General features: G+C 40.6%; 1 protein-coding gene across 13 annotated transcripts in view; it reads left to right on the top strand.

Moving 5' to 3' along the window:
* The window catches only part of LDB2 (LIM domain binding 2), a 380,372-nt gene that overhangs the window by 314,224 nt on the left and 40,441 nt on the right, over nt 1–25,707 (top strand). For all 13 annotated transcript variants that reach the window (XM_075023511.1, XM_075023520.1, XM_075023501.1 and 10 more), the window contains 3 exons: nt 12,753–12,925; nt 18,076–18,198; nt 19,842–19,925. In XM_075023511.1, the coding sequence (XP_074879612.1) occupies nt 12,753–12,925; nt 18,076–18,198; nt 19,842–19,925 (380 nt within the window). The remainder of the gene's footprint in view (nt 1–12,752; nt 12,926–18,075; nt 18,199–19,841; nt 19,926–25,707) is intronic.

Genomic DNA, 25,707 nt, shown 5'->3' with positions numbered 1-25,707 from the left:
GGACAGAAAACATAGGAAGAGGCTATTTCAGCTTCAGTACAGATTTGTTACAGCACTCATTACTGACGTTACCTTTTTCAAGTTAAGAGCATTCTACATTACTTGCTGCATAAAATTTTATTAAAAACTACATACAACGTGTGTTCTGACTGAAGCTTATAAACCTGTTACATTGCTTGCCCTTTTCTGAAATTGGTTCTTTATTATTTGATGTTATTTTGTCAGACATCTGATTTGTATAGCTAAACACAGGGCACTTGCCTTCGTTTTAAGGGTAATAAACAAGCTGCACTTTTAAAACCAACAAAACATTTAAAAATGGTAGAATATTTTCCTAATTATTTTGTCTAGTGTGTTGAATACCTTTTTACTTTCTCTGCAGTTAGCTTCCATGAGCTTGAAAGAGAAAGAGAGTGGGAAAGCAAGCTTTGCTGCAGAAAAAAAGAAATCAAAGCCAACCACCAACAGCTTTTTGAAAAAGAGTGTTCTGGTTGTTATAAAACATGTATATAACCAACAACTGATATTATCCACTGGTGAGATATTGTTCATACGTCTACAGTGTAAAATTACCAGAAAAATCATGCTGGTTATCAATCCACATGTGCTCAATGCAGTTTGAGGATTTTGAGAATGCCGTGTGTGTCTTTTATCATATCACTGTAACCCCTCACCTCCCACCAGTTCTCCAGACACACTCCCCACTATGTTATGTCCCCTTTGATGCACATATCAACACATTTCACCTCTGATATTTTTCACCTGAATGTGGACCGTGCTGTGATGCTTGACTGACAGTGCTTGAGCATGAAGTCCTGTGTTCAGGGAAGGGACTGTCTTTCTCCTTCACATTGCCTACCTGTGGGCTTCAGTCTTGCCATGAAAAGAAGTCTTCCAGCCTCGAGGAGGTCAGCTATGCCTATTTGGCAAATGCCTATATGAGCCCATTCTGCCCACTTGCCAGGCTGACCAAATGCTGTGTGGCCATTTTCATCTGGCTCAGAGCCCAAACAAATATAGCCTGCCTCTTCACAGGGTTTACTTGCTCAGACTTGATGCCACGCTATGCAAACACGTAGCTTTTGGGTTACTTGAAGTGTTAGCAGAGCAAGTGGGTGTCTGCCTACAATATGTTTTATAGATACCTTCATGGCTATGTTTACACTGTACTAACCACAGTGAAGGAGTAGCTTTAAGTAACTTAAACTAGCTGCCATAAGTACTGTTACTAGCTTTTTCTCAATAGAAGGGAGCTTGTGGAGAGCTGCAGAAAGCATCCAAGAAGAAAGGTAAATTCTGCCTGAGCTGAGCCCTGCGAGGTCCTGGCAGCCTGTGCTTGTCCTCAGGCTTCTCATCAGGCACGGTGGTGGTGGTGTGAGGTGCTATTCTGGCAGATACAAACTGGACTGAAACCAAACATGGGATTTATCAGAGTTGCAGCTAATGAAAGGTGTATGTTGCTGCTGATTTTGCCTGGATGTAAATTGGGAGCTTTAGAAGTGAAAAAGCTATCCACTACACATGGTGCTCTGTCTCAGTCACTCACAGCTTCTCTTTTAATGTTTCTAAGGGTGAAAGGGACCTATGCATTATTCAGATCAGTACTTTGTCAGTTGTTTATTCTTCCCTCATATAGGCTGTAAATGTTTAATAGTATTTCTAGAATACATGTAAGATTTTTTTTTTTTTTTCTGCCTCAGCTTTCCATCTTGACATGGTTTAGAGGAGTGAGTGGAGATCAGAAACTGGTAGAGTTATGTTGTAGACATCTGTCTTCAGAACAACTTTGTACCAGCCAATACAGCACAACATCTTCCTACATGCTTTTGTAGCAATAGTTTGAATATTTATACAATGTGGTGGTGGTGGGAGGGGGAAGATCCCCAGCATAATGGCCAAATTCTTTGCAGGTGGTAATTGGTGTGGTTCCAGTGACTTGCTTAATTTTTGTGGAACTGTTTGGATTCAGATCAACATGAGATTAATCAAGTCTATTGCTGTGAAATGTGTGGGATGGCCAGTTAACCCTACACCAGCACGAACACACCACAGAAAGGCAGACACCCATTTTCTACAGCAGCTAAGCTTTGGTTTTGAGCACTCTGTCTAGGTTCTCCCTGCCCCAGACCAGCTTGGGTACCTGCATAAAATTGTGGCAGTATGTGAGGGTACGGCCAACATCACTTTATCTTAATGTCATTTTGCTTGTGCTTTTACATAATTTTTTGTTTCTTGCCGTGTTTAGTATTCTGCTAGGTCAGATGAAGTCAAGGGTCAGGGGTGTGCTTGATTTAATACAACTGGATGGTTTGCCTGGTTTTTGTCTGTTCCTTTTGGTGTCCTGTCATTTGAATTTTATGTTTTTGCCTTTATTTCTTGAGACGACTTTTCTGGGTATCATTTTCTGTGCTGTGTTGGTCCTTTGTGCCGGTACAGATTGCATTTGTTCATCTAAAAAGCCTGTCCTGCACAATTTCCATCATTTTTACGGTCTTACATTTTGTCATTTTCTGCTTGAGTTTGGTTGTGGTTTGTTATGTTTTGACAGTGGTTTGTCATACAGCTGTGAATAACCTCTTTGGCTTGCCTTTAAAACTTTCTTCTTTGCAGTTGTTGAACAAAGTTAGCTGAAATACTCCTTCTTCAAACAGAATGATTAGCACAGACAGAAGTGTGAGTGGCTGTATACTGCAACCAGGCAAACCATTTGTTCCAGCTTTATTCGCATTCAGAGTGCAGATTTTTTATGCAAATATAAATATTCTCTTCGCTAAAATATTCGTGTACAGATCTTTGCCAGGGAGTGATGGTTTTGATTTATAAGATGTGGAAGTTTTACAGTTAAAGCTGGAGCTTCCTCATCTAAGGTATGTCTTTTGTGTGTGGAAAAAGAATATGGGTAACCCCCTCAAACACTTTACCCCTCCAGCCTAAAAAATCACCTTAGACCATAGGCTTTCTCAGAAATGTGCCTGCTGTGACAAATTCTGAATTTTTCAATGTGGCTAAGGGTCTGGCCTGCTCTGTACTACTAGAAACCTAATTCAGTTGTTTAAATAACAAGTTTTATGGGCTCTGAGTTTTCATTTTATGATCAGTTAGCAGACTCCCTGAGTTCTTTGAGGGTTGTCACTGGATACAGAGTGAAAACATAAAGCTGGAAGCTGGTACAGAAATGTGCAGGGCTGGTGCTCTGCTCTTTGTGCTTGAATTTGAGGTGCTGGTTGTAAGACCTGCAGGAAAGGAGCTGAGAGTTCAAGTGACTGTGAGCCAGCAATGTGCCATTGCAGCAAAGAAGCCAACAGCCTCCTGGGCTGCATTAGGGAGACTCTGAGGTAGGTGACCTTTCCCTCGGTGCTGGTGAGACACATCTGGAGTAGGATACTCAGTTTGGGCTCACCACTTAGAAGAAAAACATGGATGTGCTGGAGAGAGTCCAGAGAAGAGCCATGAATATGATTAAGGGCTTGGAGGGTCTGTCATACAAGGAGAGGCTGAGAGAGCTGAGACTGTGCAGCCTGGAGAAGGGGCATCTTATCAATGCGTGTAAATATATGATGGGGACAGAGTAAAGAAGACAGAGCCAGACTCTTCTCAGTGTTTCCCAGTGAAATGCAAGAGGCCCTGGGCACAAAGTAAAGCACAGAAAATTCCATTTAAACATAAGAAAAAGCATTTTCCTTGAAGGATGGCCAAACACTGGCACAGGTTACCCAGGAAGGTCGTGAAGGTTCCATCCCTGGATATATTCAAAACCCAGCTGGACACAGTCCTAGGCAACCCACTGCAGGTGACCCTGCTCTGAGTGGGGGGTTGGACCAGACGATCCCCAGAGGTGTCCTCCAAGCCCAGCTGCAATCCTGTCAAAGGGGTCTCAGACTTGCTTTCCACATCCCCTGGTCCACATGGTCTCAGCCTGAGGCTGAAATACTTGAGATCTGAAGACTGAATTTTGTAGTGAGCAATTCTTTAAAGACTGGTAGTGTGCTGCTAGTATAATAAGGAAAGGATTGGTAGGAAATTTTATTGTAATAGGTAGGCTGGCTGCGCCTTAATGAAAAACTATGCTGATGCAGTTTAGCTTTGTACTGAGACATACAGAGCTTTTTAGTTGTTTTCTGACTGTTTTTTACCAAAATGATTTATAGTAAAATACTGTCTCTCTTCAGAGAGATGATGGATTTAAGACTGAGTTGCAGGTTATATGTCTATGGGAATAAGGGTCATAAGTTGTGGGGAGTTAAGCTGAGGTCTCATTGTCCTAAAGTTTCTGTTACTTGTTCTTGACTCAAGTGTGTTTTAGAGGATTGAAGTGCTAGTTACGGACTTTGAGAAAAGGAAATACACTGTCAACTGAATCAAAATTATGCAGGCAAATCCTCACCGGGGTAAAATGTTAGAAAATACTGGAGAAAAGGCAGAGTCATACCTAACACAATGATTGAATTACACAGGATAGAAGGAACTGGAGAGGGAAACCTAGACATTTGCAATTTTATAAGCTTTAGTGTTTTGGGTTATAGCTTTTAACTGTAGGCAATATTATTGACATAAAATAAATAAGATATTGCAGATACCATGGAAGTACCATGGATCAAAACAAAAACACCCCAAAACATTGGATTCTGGATGTGGGAAGGATTCAAGTCACTCAGTCACAGTGCTCAATCCATGTTACTCATCCCACTTTGCAGTTTTGCTACAAAATTGTGAACAAAGGCAAAATGGTTGAAAACCTTCAGTTTCCCCAATTTCCATAAAGTGCTAAGTAGATCATTAAAGAAAAAACTGAAATTGTAAGGACAGGGGAAGAATGTATGTATGGCTAATTTTACTCCTCAAAAAGCTGTGCTTTATTAGCAATATGGAGGTAGAACTTCCACTGTCTTCCAAACTTCATGGAGTTTAAAATCTATAATGTCTGTAGATTATATAGATGTTTTCTGAATGTTTAAACACAATGTAGTATATTACTAGTATACTACTATTAATAGTATACTAGTATACTGTAATATATTATTACTACAGTTGTAATAGATTTTAAATCATATATTTAATTTTACTTAGTATTTAATTTGTATAAAAACCTAGAAATTTCCTGTAAGTGGAAATTAATCATACTTTATAATTTTTATTCTATAAGTAGTCTAAATGATAGGAGCCCAATCTTACCCACTAGATAGGGAGAAAAAAAGGACAGATCTGTGTGTGCCAGATTCTGCCTTGGATACATGTGGGTGGTTTAATCAACATGTCCCAGACATCTCTGAGACAGAATTTGGACTTATTAGACTGTCTTTTCACTGCCTTTCGTGCCATACTATCAAATCTGACAGTAGCTTTTCCTGGGAATCGACAGATTCATGTTGTATGGGTTTGAATCCACTCACCAGATAAGGTCTTAGGAAGGTGGAGGGGCATTCCCACGAGCAGCCTGCCTTGCAGCAATTCCAGAGAGCAGGTCACAGTACTGGAAACTGGAGCTTTACTGTTGTCCAGCCTCATGGAGGGATCCCTCCCTCCATGTCCCAGCCACATGGACTGTGTCTGGGAGGGAACACACCTGACATGCTATTTCACTGGGACAAATTTGGGCAATGACATCACTATGTAACTCCATGAAGTTTTGCTTTGTGTGTACTGACTTGTTTATTTCAGTTACAAAACGTATGTAAATGAACATGCCAAGCTCTAGCCCACGCAGGTGTCAATTAGCCGTGCCCAGAGATGTCAATTAACAATTAACAGAAAGCTCAGGCTTTCTTCTGCAGTGCTCAGGAAAGCTCATTTGCAATCAATGGGAAGTCCTCTCCCGGCTTCCCTAGCCCTTACATCTGGCTGAGGGAGAGTTAGGCAGAGTATCTCCATTTAATTACTGAGATCCAACTGTGACAACCTCTCAAACAAGGGACTTTCATGGTCTGTCCAGAGCTTTACAGGACAGCTCAACTTTTTGTGTTGGGAGCCAAAAAAACCTACAGCCCCAACCAGTGGAGTTCCTTGAGCCTGTCTATAGCATGTGGATGAGATAATCAGCTGCAGGCTGCACCAGAGCTTCTAGACAGAGCTCCTTTAAGCTATAGGCACAGGGTGGTTTTTTTCATTCTGTTGCTGATTCTGTGGAATGTTTAAAAGCTTTTTATATTTTATGTTTTTATTTGTGTCTGGTTTATTACTTATTTTGTATCCTAGCTCTAATTGAAGACATAGGACTTGACAGGATTCAGGGCTGCAAAAACCAGCCTGGAAGCAATAAACCCAGTATTTTTATTTCACTGATTAACACTTCCATTGTTTCACTTCTATACCAACTTAGCATTTATCTTACATGTGTATGTATATGCAAAATCCAAGCTTCTGCCTCTGAGAGCATCTACTGTAAAGGCAACACATGAGCAGTTCAGTGAGCAAGAAGGGGTTTGCTGTCAAGCCCTGCTTCTGCAAAGAGGCCGTGAACCTTCGTTCTGTAGTGAGGGCATTGAGATTTTGACAGCCTATCTTTGGGACACAAAGGGAGGAAGTGTTCTTCTATTCCTAGCCCACAAATAATACCAGTTTCCTGTGAACTAGAAAAACATGTTTACTTTCTATTTTATTCAAATCTTCCTTGGGAGAAAAACCCCAAACCAACAGTACCATCACCACCACATGGTGTGCAGTGGTACCACAATTATATTACACACTATTTTTTTAACTGGCTTTCTGCCCATAGCTAGTCTGAGGCTTGCAAAAACCCTGAACTTCACAAGTTACGGCCATTCCCACCTAGAGATCGTTGGACTTTTTGGCTCAATTTGGGATGGAAAAATAATTTTAGACTTAAACATATTCCTGAGAGAATAAAGTATTTTACACTCAGGCAAACATATTTAAAAGGGGAAATAAATGAAAGGACAGCATGAAAATAATGATTGCTAGGATCAGGATGACAGAAGGGCACCCTAATCATTATTGTTGCATGCCCAGGCCAAAAAGTGGGAGTGTGACTCAAATGCATCCCTCCCTGAGAGGCAGGCCTCGAGCCATTTAATATGTCAGATGGTTTCATTCATCTCTTTAGAATTCCCTAGGAATGATACTTAAGAAATTATATATAATATAACTGTTACTGACCTATAAAGCTTCTTGCCTATGTTCATAGATTGAATTAATTGATTTCTGGACCACTCATGTTTGGGGGAGTGTCACAAATCTACCTGTCTTACTTCAATTCTAAAATTATATTTAGGTCTCTGATCTACTGGAAAGGTATACAAAATCACATGTACCCAAGCTGTTACACCACTGAATAGGCTAAAGGTACATCATTCCAGCAGATGACAGCATTATATTTTGTGCAAAATAGTCACTTCAGATATGCCTTTCTTATAGACATTTTCATATAAATAACTGTTACCTGTTGCTAAATCCAGCTGATCTTTGTCAGTTTGCTCTGCTATCTGGGGATTTGCTAGCACAAATGAAGCAAACGTTAAGGGGCAGTGCCCGCTTCTCATGGGAAGTAGTACCTTCTCAGATACTCAGCTAGGGATGAAGGATGCTGCCCAGGACAAAATGATAATTTAAAGCAGCATTCCAGTGATCTGGAATTAATGCCTGAATGCTGAGGGGCAGGTGAATTTTCCTTCTATTATATCCAGTATCTTACAATGCAGGGTGTCACATTTCACACTGTAAAAGTCTTTTGTGGGTAATGTCACTGTAAAAGCCTGTTAGTATTTGTATAGATGCAGGTATGAACCTACGTCTGCTTTCCTAAGCCTGAGTATTGGGCTGAGAGCCTCAGCATCTGCAGTCATGGCTATTCTAATGTATTCTTGCAGGCAGATGATATAGCATCTATTATTAATATTGTTTGATAAGTCCCATGAAAAGGCCTTCTTTCTACTTATTTATAATTTTGACAAACTTGACCCAATAAAGCTGAAATTGTTTTTGCTTTTAGCTAGCTCTTTTTTATTTAAGCCAAAAAGGATTTCTTCTTTCCCCCCAAATGGAAAAATATTGTTTTGTCCGTGTTACAAAAGTCTTGCAACTTTTTTTTAAATGCCCAAGAATCTGTATGCTCTGGAGTAGGGTTGCTCACCTTTGCAGCAGGGGTTTCCCCTTTTGTCCTCTTTGTGGAAATCTGACTGAATTTAGGAAATTTATAAATCTTTGAGGAGAAGAAGCACCCATTCTCAAGTACTCAGTGCAGGCTTTAGTAGAATTTGACAGCTAAAGTTTCCAAGGACTCCATTTCCCAGGAACATAGTAGGGCTTCTTGTAGGAGCCCAGTGGGGCTATCCACATGCCAACTGTAGAGGGTAACTAGACGTGTTGCAGCTCAGGGCTGTGTTGAGTCATGGACACTTCCACTGCAAAGCCCACAGGGAAGGCTCAGCTGGTGCTGCACACAAGAGCAGGAAGCCCGTCCTTCTCCTGCACTGCCGGCGGATGCGCCCAGGATCCAGGTGGCCCCGTGAAGGAAGAAACTTGACCTGAAAGTGGAGGAAAGAAGAGGGAAGAGGAGGAAAAAAGAAAGAGCAGGATAAAAACCAGGACAAGATGACATGGATGTGAGAGGGGGAGAGAAATAGTGACTGGGAGGTGAAAGGAGAAGATGGAGGATGATTAGGTAAGGGAGAGTTGGAAGTCAGTGAGAAAAACACGGGGAATGGGGAGATGTTGGGCTGGGAGGGTGGGGTGAAGGCACAGAAGGAAGAAGTCCCCTTGCCTGGTCCCTGGCTGGATGAGAAGCTGAAGGAAGGAAGGAGAGATGGGGTTCGTTTGGAGAAAGAATCTACTGTTAGGAGGAGGCAGAGTGGGGAAAAGGGCAGAGAAAGAATCCTGGGGGAAAAAAACCCACAAAATCAAGGGCTTAGACTGCTGAGGCAGGGAGCTTGGGGCAAGGAGCTGGGGCAGCCTGGCTGGGTAGGAGGGGCACTGAGAAAGTGTGTGTGAAGCTGGCATTTTGGGGGGAGTGGAGGAGAATAAGGAGACTGAGACTAGACAGCTGCTTAAGTAAGCAGAATGAGGAAATCGGATGCATTTGGGAAGGGTTAATGAGCCTCTTTAAACAAGAGACAAAGGGACAGCATGCAAGGAGGGAGAGAGAAGACAGGGAGATACTGGGAGATCAACAGTGAACTTAGAAGATAACTGATGCAAAGCAACCAATCATAAAGTGAGAAAATAGAGGATTGGACCATGGGGGTAGGTGAGCAAAGAGACTGGAGAAAGAATAAAGAGCAACAGTTGGATAGGAGTCAGGACTGGAAGGAAATCCGGTTGCAGGGAACATCACGAGGCTGTAGGCAGAAAACCTTGCAGTAGCCGGGCAAGGATTCCCCTGAGAAACTGGAAAGAAAATCTGCCTGGCAGCCCAACCCCAAAGCAGAGGTGCTCTCAGGGTGCTCTCAGGACCCTGACACCAGGAAAGGAAACTACAAGAGCCTCCCTGTACTCAAACTGCTACTGCAAACACTTGCTCTCAGAGCTCCTGTGGCAAAGATCTGGCTCTGAGGGTGGCCGTATGATGCTCCTTTTGGGAAGTGTGGTGTGGGAGGGAGGAGCCCTACAAAACCAGGCAGAGATACACGCTTAAAAGTGTATTCTGTGGACTAAAAGCCAAGCTCTAAAACATGAAGGAATTCCAATGGCAGTAGCACGTAAAGCTTCGTTCAGCCCTGTTGGTGCGATTAGATATTACACCATACACTATTTAGACTATACATTCCGTTATTGTCTGTGACTGCCTCTGGGGAACTGCAAACCCAAGACAAAGCCAGCGTACAGCTTGCTCTGTGCTCTGCAAGTTGTGAGTTCACTTTACTGGTGCAAGGATGGCTAAACTACATCCTGAAGTGGTCACAGGTATCAAGTTGTCCCATGCTCCTGCCTTCACGTTACTTGGAGTCCTCCTAGGAAGCAGCCTTCAGCTGACTCTGGCAGAAGATATGTGGTGTTGCTAAAATCCCATTGAGATATACAGTGGCAGACACAGGTGGTGTGTGTACATCCACACCTAAGTGTGTCCATCTACTGCAAGAAGGGAAGGAAAAGCACTTTTGCCACACTCATATTCCTGTGCCCAGGAAAGGATTGTATATATGCATGCAGCAGAGCTGGGGGTGCACACACATATGTACTTGAATACTCATATACACAATTATGGTTTGGAGGAGAAAAAATCAAGGAAAAGTCCTTTGCACTTAAAATGCACAAAGTTTGTGATGATCCCTAAACTTTATAAGAGCTGTTCCACAGGCTTTTGTTGTTCTTGGAAACACCATCTCTTGCACAAATAAGCTTTGTTACCGCTGTAGAGAGTTTCATGTTTATCCTAGAAATCAAATGATCTTTTTAAGCCATTGAATGCTTCAGGAAGAGAACCAAAACCTTGAACCTGCTTCAGTCTTCTGTGGCAAGGTAACATGGTGAGCTGAGGACAGGTCTGCTTATTGATACAGGTTTCCATTAAAGTTTCTTCTGGAGCTGAATATTAGCTATAATAATTTATGCTGGACATTTGCATTAGCTATTTTCAATTTTACAGACAGACGGGGTCTGCATGTGCATCTGTCATTGAAAATCAGGTTCGATGGGGCATATCCTTGTGTGCACCGCTACTCCTCCTCATCCTTTTGGTTCCTCACTTTGTTGTTCACAGTAGCATATCCCTGTGGCAAACATAGGTAATAGTTATTAGGAAAAGTAATAAGAATAAGGTATTTAATGTATCTCTGACCTTCTTTAATGTGTTGTAGCTGTGAATACAAGGCAAAAAGTAACGCCATATGACCATGCTACTTTGGGAACGGTCTATGCAGTTAAAATAGTTTCTAGATATTTATGCAGTGCATAAGTCACGTGAATAGAAGTTTATCACAATCAGTAGGAATGCTGGATTTTCATATCACACATTTGCTGCTTAGGATGATTAGCAGGAAATTTAATTTGCACTAATTAGCCTTAGGGGAGCAAGAAATTAACTTGATGGGTAAATTTCACGTTTTACTATATACCATACCAACATGGAGAAATTTGAGTTAAAGCCTGAGTTGAGTCCTATGCTGATACGCTGGACTTTAGTTTTTATAAATTAAATTAAATGACTGTGGAAAATTAATATATGCATGGTGAGTGGGTGGGTTTTTTCGGGAGCTAGAGTCATAGAATAGTCTTTCAACATATTCATTGAATTGTCAGCCACTTCCAGAGAGTGTGTTATATTTTTGTACATTAAATTACATTAATATCTAATATTACAGCAAAAGCTTTAACAAGTCCTAATTTTCTATATTTGTATATTTTCATTGTATAATGTGCATTATGACTGCACATGCAATATTGCACATTGTAATGCACAGAGCAGAAACAGTTTTCACAGAACTGTGAAAACGCCATACTTTTTAATTTACAACACCCACTTGCAAATACATTTTTAGGGTCAGGAGCCTTTGTTCGTATGCTGGCAAAATAATTTTTTTAGAAATTACTCTCAAAAGTATACAGCAAATGAGGGAGGCATGAGTCACCACATAGTCCTAATAGACAAATAAGAATTAGGAACTAATGAACTCTAATTTTGCCTGTTGATGGTGACTTTTCTATCTCATTCTTCCAAAACACAGTTTAGATCTCTTGGTTTTTCCCTCTGTAAAAGGGAGGCAATTTTTGTGTATCCACCGCTTAGAATTACTGTGGATTGATTAATGCATGCAAAGCAATGAGTCACTTGGTATGGAAGTATCGGTCTATTATAAACTGAAGTGTTCTGTCATACCAGGCTTGTGGTTGCATCCAAAATTATCTGTAAAAACAGAGATGGAAAACATCGGTTGCATATGAGATAATTGCCTTTGATGTCAGTGCTTCTGCTAGTTTGTGAATCTGAAGTACACTCAGAAGCTCACTATTACTATTACATATTTGGAATTAGACCTTGTAGTACTTACCAGAAACTGCTATTGAAGTGAGAGGTGTGACTTCAGTGAGTGTTTTGCCCAAGTAAGTATTGCAGAATTGGGTACCTTGAGTTCATAGTTTGGGGTTTAAGTGATGCATATAAGCTAGTTCAGGTGTCTGCTCAGACTTTCTAGCCTATGACATAAATACTTCTGGTCTAAAAAGAGATCTCAGATAGACCTGTGGGTAGTCATGTATTGTGTAACATATATCGTATTGCATTCTCAGGTCCTTCTTCAATCCCCAGGACCCTGATTTCTTGGCAGCAGCCCTCCTATTCAATCAAGAGTGTGTGTGCATGTGTATGTGTATGTGTGGGTGGGTATATAAAAATATACATGTGCCCCCACACAGACCAACATATATGTGTACACAACTCCCCTATATAAATGTGCTTTGCCTTTTTGGGTGTACGAGTATATTTCTGTAAATGCTCACCACTTGTATTTATACATTTATGAGTAATATCCAACTTTCAGTCATAATTGACACCATGTGGCTTTCTGTATAATAATTACTTTGGGACAAAAAACCTTGCAGATGGTTTCAAGAGTGACTCTAACTCGCCATCAATGTAAAAAGATTAAATAAGATGAGCCCACTCCCTCTGAATGGAGTAAGCCATTTTCATTGATTTCAATGGGAGCAGGCGCAACATTTCTACAGCAGAGAACATGTATTATATTCGTTAAATGAAAGTTTGATTTCATTGCACTTAAAATTATTCATGTTCTGTTAGCAAATGGTTTGAGATTTTATAACCTAGAGCATTTGCTGAATTCTGCTTTGTATTTTCCTCACAGCAATTGGAAGGACCCTCATTCCTCGTTATTTTAGCACTGTCTTTGAAGGAGGTGTAACAGACCTGTATTACATTCTCAAGCACTCAAAAGAGTCATACCACAACTCATCCATCACAGTGGACTGTGATCAATGCACCATGGTCACTCAGCATGGAAAACCCATGTTTACCAAGGTAACAGGGAAGACTCAATAAAGCATGTTGTTGGTTTTTCTTTTTCTTTTTCTTTTTCAGTGTGTATAAGGGTGAAAAATATTGGCTGTTGCATTTTTCTGGTAGACTGAGATTATTTCTAATACTGAAAACCCTTGAAGCCATTTAATTACTATTTTCTATATTCATTACGTGACTGGAAAATTCTGTGGGCATCCTCTGCAATTCTCCCAGAAAGATTGCAAGGGAAGCACATAATGCCAGGTTGCCAGAATCATCAGTTGTATGTGAATTAAATTCAACCTGCCCATCTTCTTTTCTCTGGGCTTGATTTTAAAGCAACAATGAGATTTTACATTGCTGGTACCTACCATTTGGGATGGTATGCATTACATTTGATACTTGCCCAGTCCAAGGACTATAAATCTCTAGGAAAATAGTGATTTAATACAGTAGGATGCTGGTCCAAAGGGCAGTGAAGTCAATGGAAGGAGTCAATTGATTTAAACATGCTCTGGACCAGGCAGTTAGTGAATATTCAATATTTGTAATTGATAGTGAATTATCTTCATGAATTGGCCACTTCTAGTCCTGTAATTAAACTGAGTGCCATATATTTATAAAAAGCAGTACCAAAAAGGTGGAAAATACAAATTAAAACAAAAATTTTCTTATGTTAAAAAAATCAGTAAACTGATTTTCAAAATGGAAATGTTCCCTTTCATAAATTAACAGGAAATGATGATTTTCCATCTTGTACCTGTTCACCTGCATGAATTTTAACCTTTGCATGGAGAAAAGCACAAAGGGAGAAGGGGCAGCAGGAGGAGATAACCCATCCGTGTTGCCCTGCCCTTGCCCTGCCCTGCAGGACAGTGGAGGTTTTAGAGTCAAAAAAGGCACCGGCTGTTGACAGCATTATGACCAGGGCCCACGAGGCTTATACTGTTTTAGCACATATGCGAGTGCCATCCCTTCGTAGGATCTTCCCTGCCATCCTCGTGGCTCTTGGAGTGGGGCTCAAAGAAGAGGGAGAGGAGGCCACTGGTGTGTGGAGCACTGGTCAGCTGGGAGGTGTGTGTTTAATGGTGTCGTCGTTCCAGCTCTCCCACTCCAGCCCCCTGTGACTTACGTGGACACAAACAGAGACCAAGAGGGATGCAAAGAGACCAGATATTCCTAGGTACCGCTCTTTGCCACCGCAGTGCTCACGAGGAGTTGTGCATGCTGGCCATGCGCAGGGGATGAGGGTATTCAGTAGCTGCTTCTCTGCGGAGTTCCCTAAAGCGATTTCTGTGTCATTTCCCTTTGTGCTAGCTTTAATGCAATAGCAAATAAAAGGGAGGTTTTTTGGAATCAGTAGATACAACACGCTTTTCTCAGTTCAGTTAGTTTATTTTACTTATCATGGCAGCACATTACAGTGTTGTTGCTTTGGAAAGGAGGCTAGTATCCAGCAAGTCACAGCAGACTAGCCGCAGGGACCGGGCTGGGTGCACGCCTCGTGTGCGGGGGACCACAGCCGCCTCCCCTAGCACCATCCTCTTGTGCGCACTGAGCCTCTCCGTCTGCTGCAGCCCTGGCAGCGCATGGCCTGCTTCAGCCCTGATGTTTCCGTGGCAGATTCCGATATAAACCTCTGTATCCCAGTAAAAAAGTTCAGGTGGGGATGTGATTTGGATTCTAGGAGAAAAATTCGGGGGGGTTAATGGCTGTAGGTTTAAAATATGACTGTGTTAGTAAGAGCAAATTTGAAATAAACCAGTAGTTGCTGGAATAAGGGAGAAGAGAATCTATCACTCTCTCAGAAACAGGTTAGAGCCGAATGTTGTCTCAGCTGTGCGTGTGTAACTTCTAGCAGAGATACTGAGGGCAGAGATCTTGTACCCAAAGGTAAACGCCTACTGTCACAGCATCGGTGGTGGAACAAAGCAGACCTCCCATAAAAAGCAGTGCTCCAATAGACTGCGTAGCTCCTTAGATCGTGTCTGAATTTGACCCAGTGAAACTACCACAGAGGGGGTTTTCATGCAAAAATATTTGTTAATAGCGCTTTCAGTTTCACAGACAACTTCTAAGCTGCAAATTCACTAACTTCTAATAGAATGGGCTGAAGCAGTTCTCATCATGTATTGAACTAGGAATCCACAGCTGCATTTTATTCATTTCAACATTTTCTTAGAGCAACTCACTGCATATTGCAGTATTGGACGAATATATGAAATGGCATTTCCAATTTTTTTTTTAAACAAATATGGCTAGAACATGCCTAGCAATAAGAATATGAATAGTCCAGCTTCTCTTTGGAGGGCAAGAGGTCCTTGTAAAGTGTCACACAAAATTGTTTTATCAAGGTATAAATAAATACTATAAAGAATTTAATACAGAAGTTCAATGGCATGAATTAAATGTGGCAAGAGAAGAGACTGAAGCCCTGACTACCATGTTGGTTTACCTGGCAGATGCTTCATTTTTTTCTCCAGGTAAAGGAAAGCTTTAGGAGTCCTCCTAAGTCTCTGTTTTTACTGTGGTCACCGACACTCCAACTTTATGTGTGGGCAAACTGTTTTTGTGCAGTTAGCAATGTTTATATTTCCCAATAGATTGGCAGAGGCGAGCTTTGCCTTCACCACGAGAGCAGTGATCACCCTGTGTTCAAACCATTCTGTTCCTGCACCCAGCAGTGGGGCCATCAGCTGGATTTTATAGGCGAAGCCCTTGAAACTCAGTGATTTTAATCCTTACTAACAGTCTCAGGCATTTCCCACATTTGTATAAGGTTTAGGTTTCTTTGCAAGCAACAACTCACGTTTGAGAAATGGTAGTTAATAAAAGGGGAAGACTTCTAAAAGATGCCTGGTGTAGGAGAGTGAGAGTCTGAGCAATAAGGCACAGGACCAAAGTTGGTTTTCATAGGTGCAAGCAGTTAAATTTCCTACAATTAATAAGTGCAGTGAAGGGGTTAAAAACCTATTGGTTAGTTTGAGAAATGTTCTTTTTTAGTTTTTTCCTGGCCTAGTCTAGAGCAACCACGTGATATACTGAATGCCTGCCAGCCTCTTTCTTGTTGATCCTCCGGAGACCATCTGTGCTGGGGGCATTGATTAGAGTGTGTCTGCTGGGATTACATCTTTTCTGTTGCCATGCCAACTAATCAGCTGATTTTGGTTACCACAGAAACAAAATGTCAGAGCTCACAGTACGGTAACATGAATTCAGCACAACAGAAAATGTTTTCTTAATTGGAGACCCTTTTGATTTTTTGGATTCTATGTAAAAGGCAGCTTTAGAAAAAAAAAGAAAAAAAGACCCATTTAAAATAAGAACTGCACCAATTTTATTGATTAAAAGCAATGCGTAAAATTCTGCTCTATATAAGGAAATTAAATTCCTTTATAAGATGTATAAATTTTTACCACTGTGATATGAGGAATGTGTTTCAGTTTTTCTATTAAAATTTGTTAATGCCAGTGCATAAAATCAATCTGTTAAGAGCTGTGAGGTTTTGAGCTTAAGAGAAGAAACATTTGAGAAGCCACAGGTATTATTATAAAAAAATACTTTAAACCTGAAGTATTTTCATGTTAACTGGCCAGTAATCAGGATCTTTGGCCTCAACACTGTAACATTAATTTAAAAGGCTTTTCTTCTTGTTTGAATCCTTATGCGTGTGCATGTGTACCCCTGTGTAATTTCTCATCATAGTGCAAGTGGTGTGAAAAATCAGAATCAAGGTCAAATGACAAAATAAGCCACATTAAAAATTTGAAGGCATCACAAAGGTGTGTTGAAAAGGGCAGATGAGAACCTGTTGCAAGATTCTCCTTCATAGGTCTGCAGTAATTTGTCTCTATAGTATGCCTGTTAAAATTACCTGTGTGTTTTTGCAGAAACAGCCGGGAGGAAAAACTATGATGATGTTAAGTGAATTGTTAACCAGAAAAGCCACACATTGCCCAAGTGGGAGCTAGCCAAGTCTGAGTTGTAAAAAGGCTCAGCAGACTCAACTGAATCTAGGATGGCTAGTTGTTCGATCACATATTAGTTCTGTTAAAATTAAAGTTGCAGAAACTCTTTCTTTTGAAAGCTATTACACCCTTTTCCCACAATATCTCTGTACCCTGCACTTGCAAGTTTACTTTGAACAGCAGTTGTAAGTCTAAACATCCAATTTAAAAAAAAATCAATGACAGATGTAGTTAATTTTCAGATCAGGCATCATTTACAGTACTCCATGGTACTCCTAGTCAAGATACCATTCTGAGCGTATATTTTGCACCTTAAAGAAGACCACAGCACAGCGGGTTTTCCACATAAAGTTGTGGACAGTTGTTTAAAAGTCCCCAGTAATTAATTTTATTTTTCATTTCCAGGTAGTACCCACTTGCCGCATTTATTCCTCCCATCTTTCCTCTCCTTTCCTAGGGAAGACCCCTCACAAAGCTGTATGAGCCACTTTCTGTGGAAGCAGCTACATTGTCCATGACTGCAACCTCTCCTCTGTTCCCCTGGCTCTCAAACCTGCTGTAGCAATGCAGCTCATGCAGCCCGATGGCAGACACTCCATCTGGCTTTCCTTGGAAGGGGGGATTAATAAAAGTAGATAAGAAATGAAAGAAAAATAAAAATGGGATAAAATGCCTGGAAAAGACAAGAACACTTGGAAAAGACAAGAAGGAAAAAAATCAGGTTTGGCCATTGAGAGCACTGTGTACTCCAACTGGACATGAAAGGAAAGTTTATATGCCAAGCTATTGTAAGGAAAGGGCAACGTAAAACAGGTTGGGAATGACTGGTTCAGCAACTTGACATCAAATGCGCGCAGTTGCACCACAGCCACCTCCGCTGCAAGGTTCAGTCATTAATTAGCAGTAGCAAACTGTGAGGGGAAGAGAATTGATGCAATAAATAAGATTTAGCACACACAATATTCTATGTTTGTAAAATGCTATAAAATCTATAGTATTATAAGTTACTGTCTCCATGGTAAGGCCTATGAAGTCATTTTCCCACATTCGCTTTTTCTCCCCAGAGAACGAAAAACAATTAATCTAGCAGAGATGAACAATAGAATACTGCTCTGATATTTTTGAATGTTGTTTAATCGATGATACAATACCATTTAAAACAAAATTCCTGGGAATTTATTTCATTCATTTTATGTATTCTAGGTATGCACAGAAGGACGTCTTATCTTGGAGTTTACTTTTGATGATCTTATGAGAATAAAAACATGGCACTTTACTATTAGACAGTACAGAGAATTAGTCCCACGCAGCATTCTAGCCATGCATGTAAGTAATCCTTTTTTCACTTGACCTAATGCAAAGAGATGAGATTAGGTTTATGAAGAACTCCAGCAAATTTCACACCCAAGGCAATTAACTATAAATACTTTGTTTTGCCTGCAACTGCGTCCATTTACAAGTTCTTTCATCACTCCCTTGTTTCTCAGTGCTCTATTGTTGCCACTGTTGCTATGTTTTCATTTTGTTTTAGCACATAGTTTTCTTTTTAATCCCATTTGGTGGTCTGTATGATTTGGGCCCAAAATCTGTTCTTGTTGGTACAAACTACACTAAAATCAGTGAAAATTCAACATTGTAGGTACAAATTATATTTAGTCTTTAAATGAAGAAAACTAATGTTACCTTTCCATGAGACAGAAAAAAATGCCATATATTAACATAGCAACCTTTAGAATTTTAATCCAGATCTTCCTTTTTTCCACATTTCAAGACTTTTCTTTTGTAATTGAGTGAAAACACACACAATAGAACATTAAAATATTAAATATTCTACACATTGAAGTCAAAATATTATAAAGTAAATCATTGTGGAGAAACAAAAGACAGAGTCTTATTGCCACTTTCAGTTCTGCACTGTAGAAGCATTCTGACTAGTAGTGCTCCATATACAAAATTAATTGCAGGACTAAGGTTTTATAGAGGGTAAGAACACAGGCCCAAATATGTGCCTGTATTTTGTCATCAAGTTACTTACTTAGATATCCATAGATAAAGATATATCCTTAGTGAGGAGTTTTAAAAAACTGAAGAACCCTGGACTTTTTTGAAAATACTATTACAGGCCTCTAGAAAATACCTTTGAAAACCAACCCTACTATTTCTGTCTCAGGTTTATCTTTTATTTTAGAGGGCTGATCTTCTGCACTCTTCAACAGTATCCCATTAAGGGGCAACAAGGATGGGCATGAGTGACATTATGTATTTAGGGGGCTGCTGCAATTCAAAGAGAGTGGAAGCAGGTTAGCCAGCAACAAGTAGGTATTAATTTTAGTAATGAGATTGATCTCATTTTAAAGAGGAGGCTGGTCTCACAGGTAAAGCTCCCGGCTAGGGTCAGAGAAGGACTGTACTTGTATTTTTCCTGTTTAATTCTGGGAAAATAACTTAGACCAGAAGGGTTCTCCAGCCTGTGCTTAATGCCACTTATGTGATCAGCTCTGCTGAAGGTGCCTTGATGAGTTCTCTCTGCTTCAGTTTCTTATCCACAAAAAGAAAGCGATACCTTCTTTATTCCTGCCCTTATCTGCTTAGTCTCCTTGGACCTCCAGCCAACAAATGGAAGGCTCACAGTGTACTGTGGTCCCTCAGGAAGCTCTTTGGTGGGGCCCCGCTCGCTTGCACCCCTGTGCATGACCGGACCTCCTAGATCTATCTTTTGAATGGGCAGGGAGAGAAGGAAGATATTGGAAAACAGCCTTTATTCTGCTCCAATTTCATAACACATACATTTTCCTATGCAAACAGAACTCTGTAGCTTATTACATAAATTTAGCATCAATGTGTAATTTTTCCATAGGAGCGGCACCTCTTTTCAGAGAACCCTCCCTGCATTCCACCAAGCACATACATAGAGAAAAACAAACAGACAAAAAGCAAAATGAAAATTCTTCTTTTCCTCTGTTGTTTAGGCACAAGACCCTCAGGTGCTGGAGCAGCTGTCCAAAAACATCACTCGAATGGGTCTGACAAACTTCACCCTCAACTACCTCAGGGTAAGCGTACCATCGCTGATGATTATTGTGAGGATTTTTTAAAAGTTACTGTTAGCTTTGAGTGAAGGTAATGAGAACAGAGTCTGTGTTGGTCAGGTAAGAAATGGACCTAACCCTTAATGAGGGTGAAGGAGAGACTGTAATAAAGGTGTAGCTGCTAACAATGTGACATTAAAAAAGATAAGAATTTTATCATGGAGTCGAAACCATGTATGAGTAGCCCCTGTTTTTAAAAGTCTGTCTTCTCAATTTTGACTAATGGCTTTATTTTTTGTAAGGAAGAAGTTCCCCACCATTTTTCCTCTCTGCTTCACTGTTCCTGAGAAAATGGCAGCTCATTCTTATTAAGAGCTGCTTGTCTTCTCCAGCTTTTCGACCTCCCCGCCTCTCCCAGGCAGAGTCAGGGCTGAGCGAAAGCTCAGCTCCAGCTCTTTTTGCAGCAGTCCCTCAAAACAGTCCTCACTTCACTTGCCTCTGGGAGCCTGAGCTCCCTCCTCAGCCTTGCACTGAATTGAGTGTGTTTTTCATGATTAAATAATGCATTTGTTCCCATTGCTTTTTGACCCTTAGAGTGCATTCAAAGTTTGGAAGTTTATTTTTATTTTTGAAAGTATTCCCTGGTGTGGGCTTGCAATGCATACACTGAAATACGGGTTTGTAGAGTTCATATTTCAAGGTTAAAATTCAGATTTTTCTTATTTCTAGACATGCCATTAGTAGATAAAATGAGGCAAATTGCTCAATGATACACCAAGCTAACTTGGCCAAGAATATCTGATATTATTCCTTTTAATTGTGTGAGTAATTATTCAAGATGCTTTTTTAAGATAACAAGAACACTAGAAAAGGCAGTTATTTTCAGCCTAATGTAGAGCTCTACGTGACAGTCTATATTGTAGCTGCACTTCATTCAGGTCTATGAACCTTGTAATACCTTCCCTATGGATGGAGTACTATACCCAGAGTGTTTTGAACTCCAGGGGGGACAGTGTGCAGGACTGAGATGTGTGGTGAGATCTCTCTCACTCTATATCCACAGCTTATAGACAGCCTGTAGTTGTACTTACTCTCCCAATATGGTAAGCCAATGCTGGTTGCTGCTTATGTGGTGTTACTGTAAAAGTTACTGTTCAAATTATAGTCTGAGTTGTGCAGGGCAGGTCTGCTGTAACAAAACTGAAAGAAGAATATGGGACGAAACCTCAGAGGAATAATACATTGCATTAGAATTTTTCCATGTATAACTTCAAGAATAATATGTCTGTGTTGTACATAGTGTATTCTCATGGTTAGTTTAGTCTGTGGTTTGGTACAGAGAGCAACCGTTGTGCTTTGGCAACATCCCTCTAGCCACGTGGTCATTGTCTTGTGGTGAGGCATCCTAGAGCATGTTCTCCAGAAATCCCCATGGGGATTCTTCCTCAGTCACGCCAAGTTTTGCATTACACCCTTGTGGCATACTGGGCAGCAAGCGACTGGCTTAGGGAGGCAATTTCCATGTTTTCTTTCCAAATTGTCTTGTGGCACAAGGCACCGCCCAACTTTTGAGGTCTTTGATCCCCTTAGTGTGACTGGACGCGCCGGCAAGCACTTGGGCTGGCCCACACCAACCGCAGTACTCGGTACCTGTCCTCCGTGAGACTCAGAGGGCCATGCTGAATTTGCAGAGCTATCTCTATCACTGACGCCTTCTGGGTCCTTTGTGGTATATTCTGTAACTGCTGAATGTGACAATGCAAATGAGAAAGGCAGGGTCCCTGTAAGGACACAGCTGGCATCAGGCACCCATGCTGTTCCCCCCGTCAGCATCAAAAAAAAAAGCAAGAAAGGAAGGGGGGAGGGAGAAAAAAATCCTCAGAAAAAGAAAACTGGGATCAAGATAAGCACTAGGGAGATGAGCAGTGAAGTGGAAGGGGATGAAAAGATGAAGTCTTACTTTTTTCTTCTTCCAGACTAGTTTTGTTAGCTTAACAGACAACATTAGGTCTCTGGGTGCAAAGCTTCCTCTAGCTCCTGCTGTGGTGATTCCAAAAGGAAATCTTTTTTTTCCCAAGCCAATCTTTGCGTCTCTTTCTTGCGGTGAGGAATTGATCATTCTGCTCTTTTTTTCAGATGTTCAGCTCATCATGGGAGCTCGTATTACATGATACATTTCCATTTTGATTTACTTCTTTCCCAATTACTTTCTTCTGTTAATTTTAACATGGAAATCTTTTCTGAACTCAGGATTGTAAAATCACGCACTAAAAATGTGGTAAATGTGCTTAGGTTTAAGGTGTTTTGTTTTGTGGTTCTTGTTTTTTAAGTCAGCGTTTTATGACATTTTATTCAGTCTTCCTAGTATTTAGTAATTAGCATTGTTACATGGTTTTGAATAAGGACTTGAAACTAAGCATAAAAATGATTTTCATTTTTTTTCTGCTGCACACAGCAAAGGCTTGTGATACTCATAAGCGAAAACTTCACTGATGGGCAGAATTAATCATTTTTATTCTCCAACGTGCACACAGCAGCAAGCTGTGCTGCAGTCTCTTTAAAGGCAGAATTTAAACCTGGACTTCAGATGGATGTGATATAAAGGTATAGCCTGTGTTTTTTATGCTCTAGACATCACAGAATGCTAAATCATTGCTAGTTGGGATAATTGCAGTTGCTGGCATGTAAACCTCTGTTCCGGAGTGCCACATGCCTGTAGAGCCACAGCTTTGGATGCATGCCCTGGTTTGTCTTCATTCACTCCGAGTAAAGCTGTCCAGCATAGAAGAGCATTGATTTTGTAAATCATATTTAATACAAATTTAAAATATATCTTCTTGGAACATGGAAATGAAGTGTTTTGTCCTGCGCCATTTGCCAAATGCTCTTTCTCTCTGTTTTCTCTGGCTCTGTATAAAACCATAGGCTTCCTTTCTTTCTAGTTACTAGTTTGTTTTGTTCCAGCATAATTGATTACCTCATCAATGGGGTCAGCATACTTTGCTGTAGCTGCTGACTAGGAGTTGAATAGGCTGTCTCAGAAATAATGAGCAAAACCTTGTAGGTTTTAAATTAATATCAAGCTTTTTAAAATGTAATTTCTCATCAAGTCATCAAGTAGTAGATATTACAAACTATCAGATAATAAGGCCAAGACCTATATCCTAGTCTCAGTCAGTACGAGTCCAGGAACAAACAGGAATCCTGTACAGAGTTTGAAGATGGAGATAACACTCAGAAGAACAGTTTCCACCAAGCTACAATAATTTAGTCCCCACACATTACCTTATTTTTTTTTTCTATGTAATTTTCTAGTTGCTCAGCTATTTTATTTAGATCTTCAATGCGTAATGGATTTGAATGCACTCTAAAAACAGTAGCTTTATATCAGCAGCACTTTTCACAATTTGGAGCTCAAATGTTTCTTGCTGCCTTCTATAAAATGATTTATTCTCTCAAAATTTCTGACATTATAAAAAAGCCAGCCTCTACTATCAATTAGGCAGGACTACCCGGCCTAAGCCTTGAAATAGAGTTGTGTCTTGCCCAGCTGGTTTTCAAAATTTGTCTTTGCTTTCTTACACTGGCCAGGTTGGAGTGATTTCTTAGAGCTCTTCCCCAGGTGTAGCTCTTGCGTCCTCCCCAGGCTGTGGTCTGCTCTGGTAGCCAGTTTATTGGCCTTAATGGAGCCGAATCTGCATCTGCCCTTTGCAGAGCGTTAGCGTGGCAGAGCCCTCCCTCTCTGCGTCAGGAGAGGTATCTAGGCAGGGGAATGCACACTCCCATTTCCCCTTACATCCTGTATGGCTATATTAACCAAGGCTTATCTGAGCTGCAAATTATCCAATTTTTTTGTTTTCTGTATAAACCAATAATGAAGTGTTACTATTGCAACACAGAGGACAATATTTTCTGAATCCCCACTTTCACTAATTTATTTCCTCACTAGACACTTTAGGATTTCTTCTGCTAGGACGATAACATGAATTATTTAATGGGACACAATTTTCTAACGGTAATACATTGTAATCAAAAGCCATTTGTGTGTATACCCATTGTGTATGCAAAATTTTCTTTTGCACATGCAAAATAGACACGCATGCAACAGCTTCCTTTAATGTGCAGGGAAATTTGCTTTTCTAAATACAGTTTCATGCATGGAAAGGATATGAACTCAAATCATTTGGGGGCTATTTTGCTTCTAATATGTAGCAGTGTGTGGCAGCTATCTGGTCAATATTTTACAGCTGTTTGTGTATCTTCAGTGAAGAAGGAGAAAGATTACATGCAAGCATGTTAAGGATGCAAAGTCAGGCACTCGGGGAAAAGAAATGCTGTATTTATAGTCACCCGTGCAACACGAATTCGTTTCCCTTTGTGAGTTACTTTATGTCATCATCTTCTAACTACATCATCATGCATTGTGCTTCCCACAGACTCCCCGATGCATGCAGTGCATGGGATGAGTAGCCCTCACACAGCAGCAAGTCCTGCAGTGCTACTCATTTCCTTGTAGGCTCTTCTGCAGCGTCAATTCTAGTATCTCAACTGCAAACGTTAATGGCTGCACAGCACCTACCAGCTGGAGAGGCATCGTGTCATTCCCAGTGCGCACGTGTGGCACTGAGGCAGGCAGCTGAGCACCGGGGCACTCTGAGGAGTCACCTAAGGGGAGGTGGCCATTCTGAGAAAGCAGGGGCCTGATTTTTTTTTTCAAATTTTGGAATTTCATCTCACCCCATATACTAATAACAGAACTATTGCCATTGGATGCTGTCTGTTGTCTCAGGCTAGCTATAGAGTTGAAGAAGGAGCAGATGGTGTTTCTGGGAACACAGTGGTGAAAATGCTTTTTCTGTGACTTAGGACCATAGTAGAGCTTGGGGACAGGGGCAGTTTTTGAAAGCAGCATGGGGTCACTCTAAGCTCATCCTTTCTTGTTCTGCAGTCCCTGCTTCATGTTTCTGCCATGTTTCCATGTCTTCAGTAGACATGAATGAAGTTCTACATGCAGCAACTTCATTTACTGTGTGCTGTGCACTGAATGGGGGTGCTAGGGAAACGGAGTATGTGATCATGTAGCGAGATGCTGCATCCTAATGGATATGAATAAGTTCTAGTAAGGGTTCACAAGCACGCAAAGGAGGAGGTTTGGATCATTTAATCATTCTGGATCTTTCCCTATGAAAAGTGTCAAAATTTTAAAGAATCCTTGGAATTGGAGATGCTGAAAGCAGACACAACATTTTGTAGACTTTATTCCTGTAAATGATGGAATTCTTCAACCTAAACCAATGCAGCTTGGGGCAGCTCTCCCTAGGAAAATGCGGTCAAAATCAGAGGCTTCTCACAGAAGGATTCAGATGACTATAGCTGGCTATCCGTAATCTATCTGTGCCAACTATAATTAGCTGATTCTGCCAAGGCTTTCTGGTAATGTAATTTCTTAGCATTTATTTTAGTAATGATCACAGTGGTTTCTGTTCCTCTCTTTTATGCATCTAATGCTTTATAGACAGTGTTACATGTTACTTTCAGAATAATAAATGAGAATAAATGTATTCTTTGCAACAGCTCATACAGTCAAATGTTAGCTTTTCACTTTTTTAATAAAGACACAACATCACAGAATATTTACATCAAGAGTTATTCCGTCATAAGTAGGAAAGATCAGAAAAAACAATACAGCAAATTTTTTAAAACAAGAAGTGGTCAGGATGAAGTGGGTGGGACAAAGGAGCAGGGGTGGGAGAGTTGCGCAAGACGTGACAAGTAGAGAATGAAGCACCAACTTAGAAATGTTCTG

Source organism: Buteo buteo, chromosome 1 (assembly GCF_964188355.1).
Source record: "Buteo buteo chromosome 1, bButBut1.hap1.1, whole genome shotgun sequence".
NCBI classification, from domain to species: Eukaryota; Metazoa; Chordata; class Aves; order Accipitriformes; family Accipitridae; genus Buteo; species Buteo buteo.
Note: the sequence above shows the minus strand (reverse complement) of the source record. Positions and strands in the feature narration are given on the sequence as shown.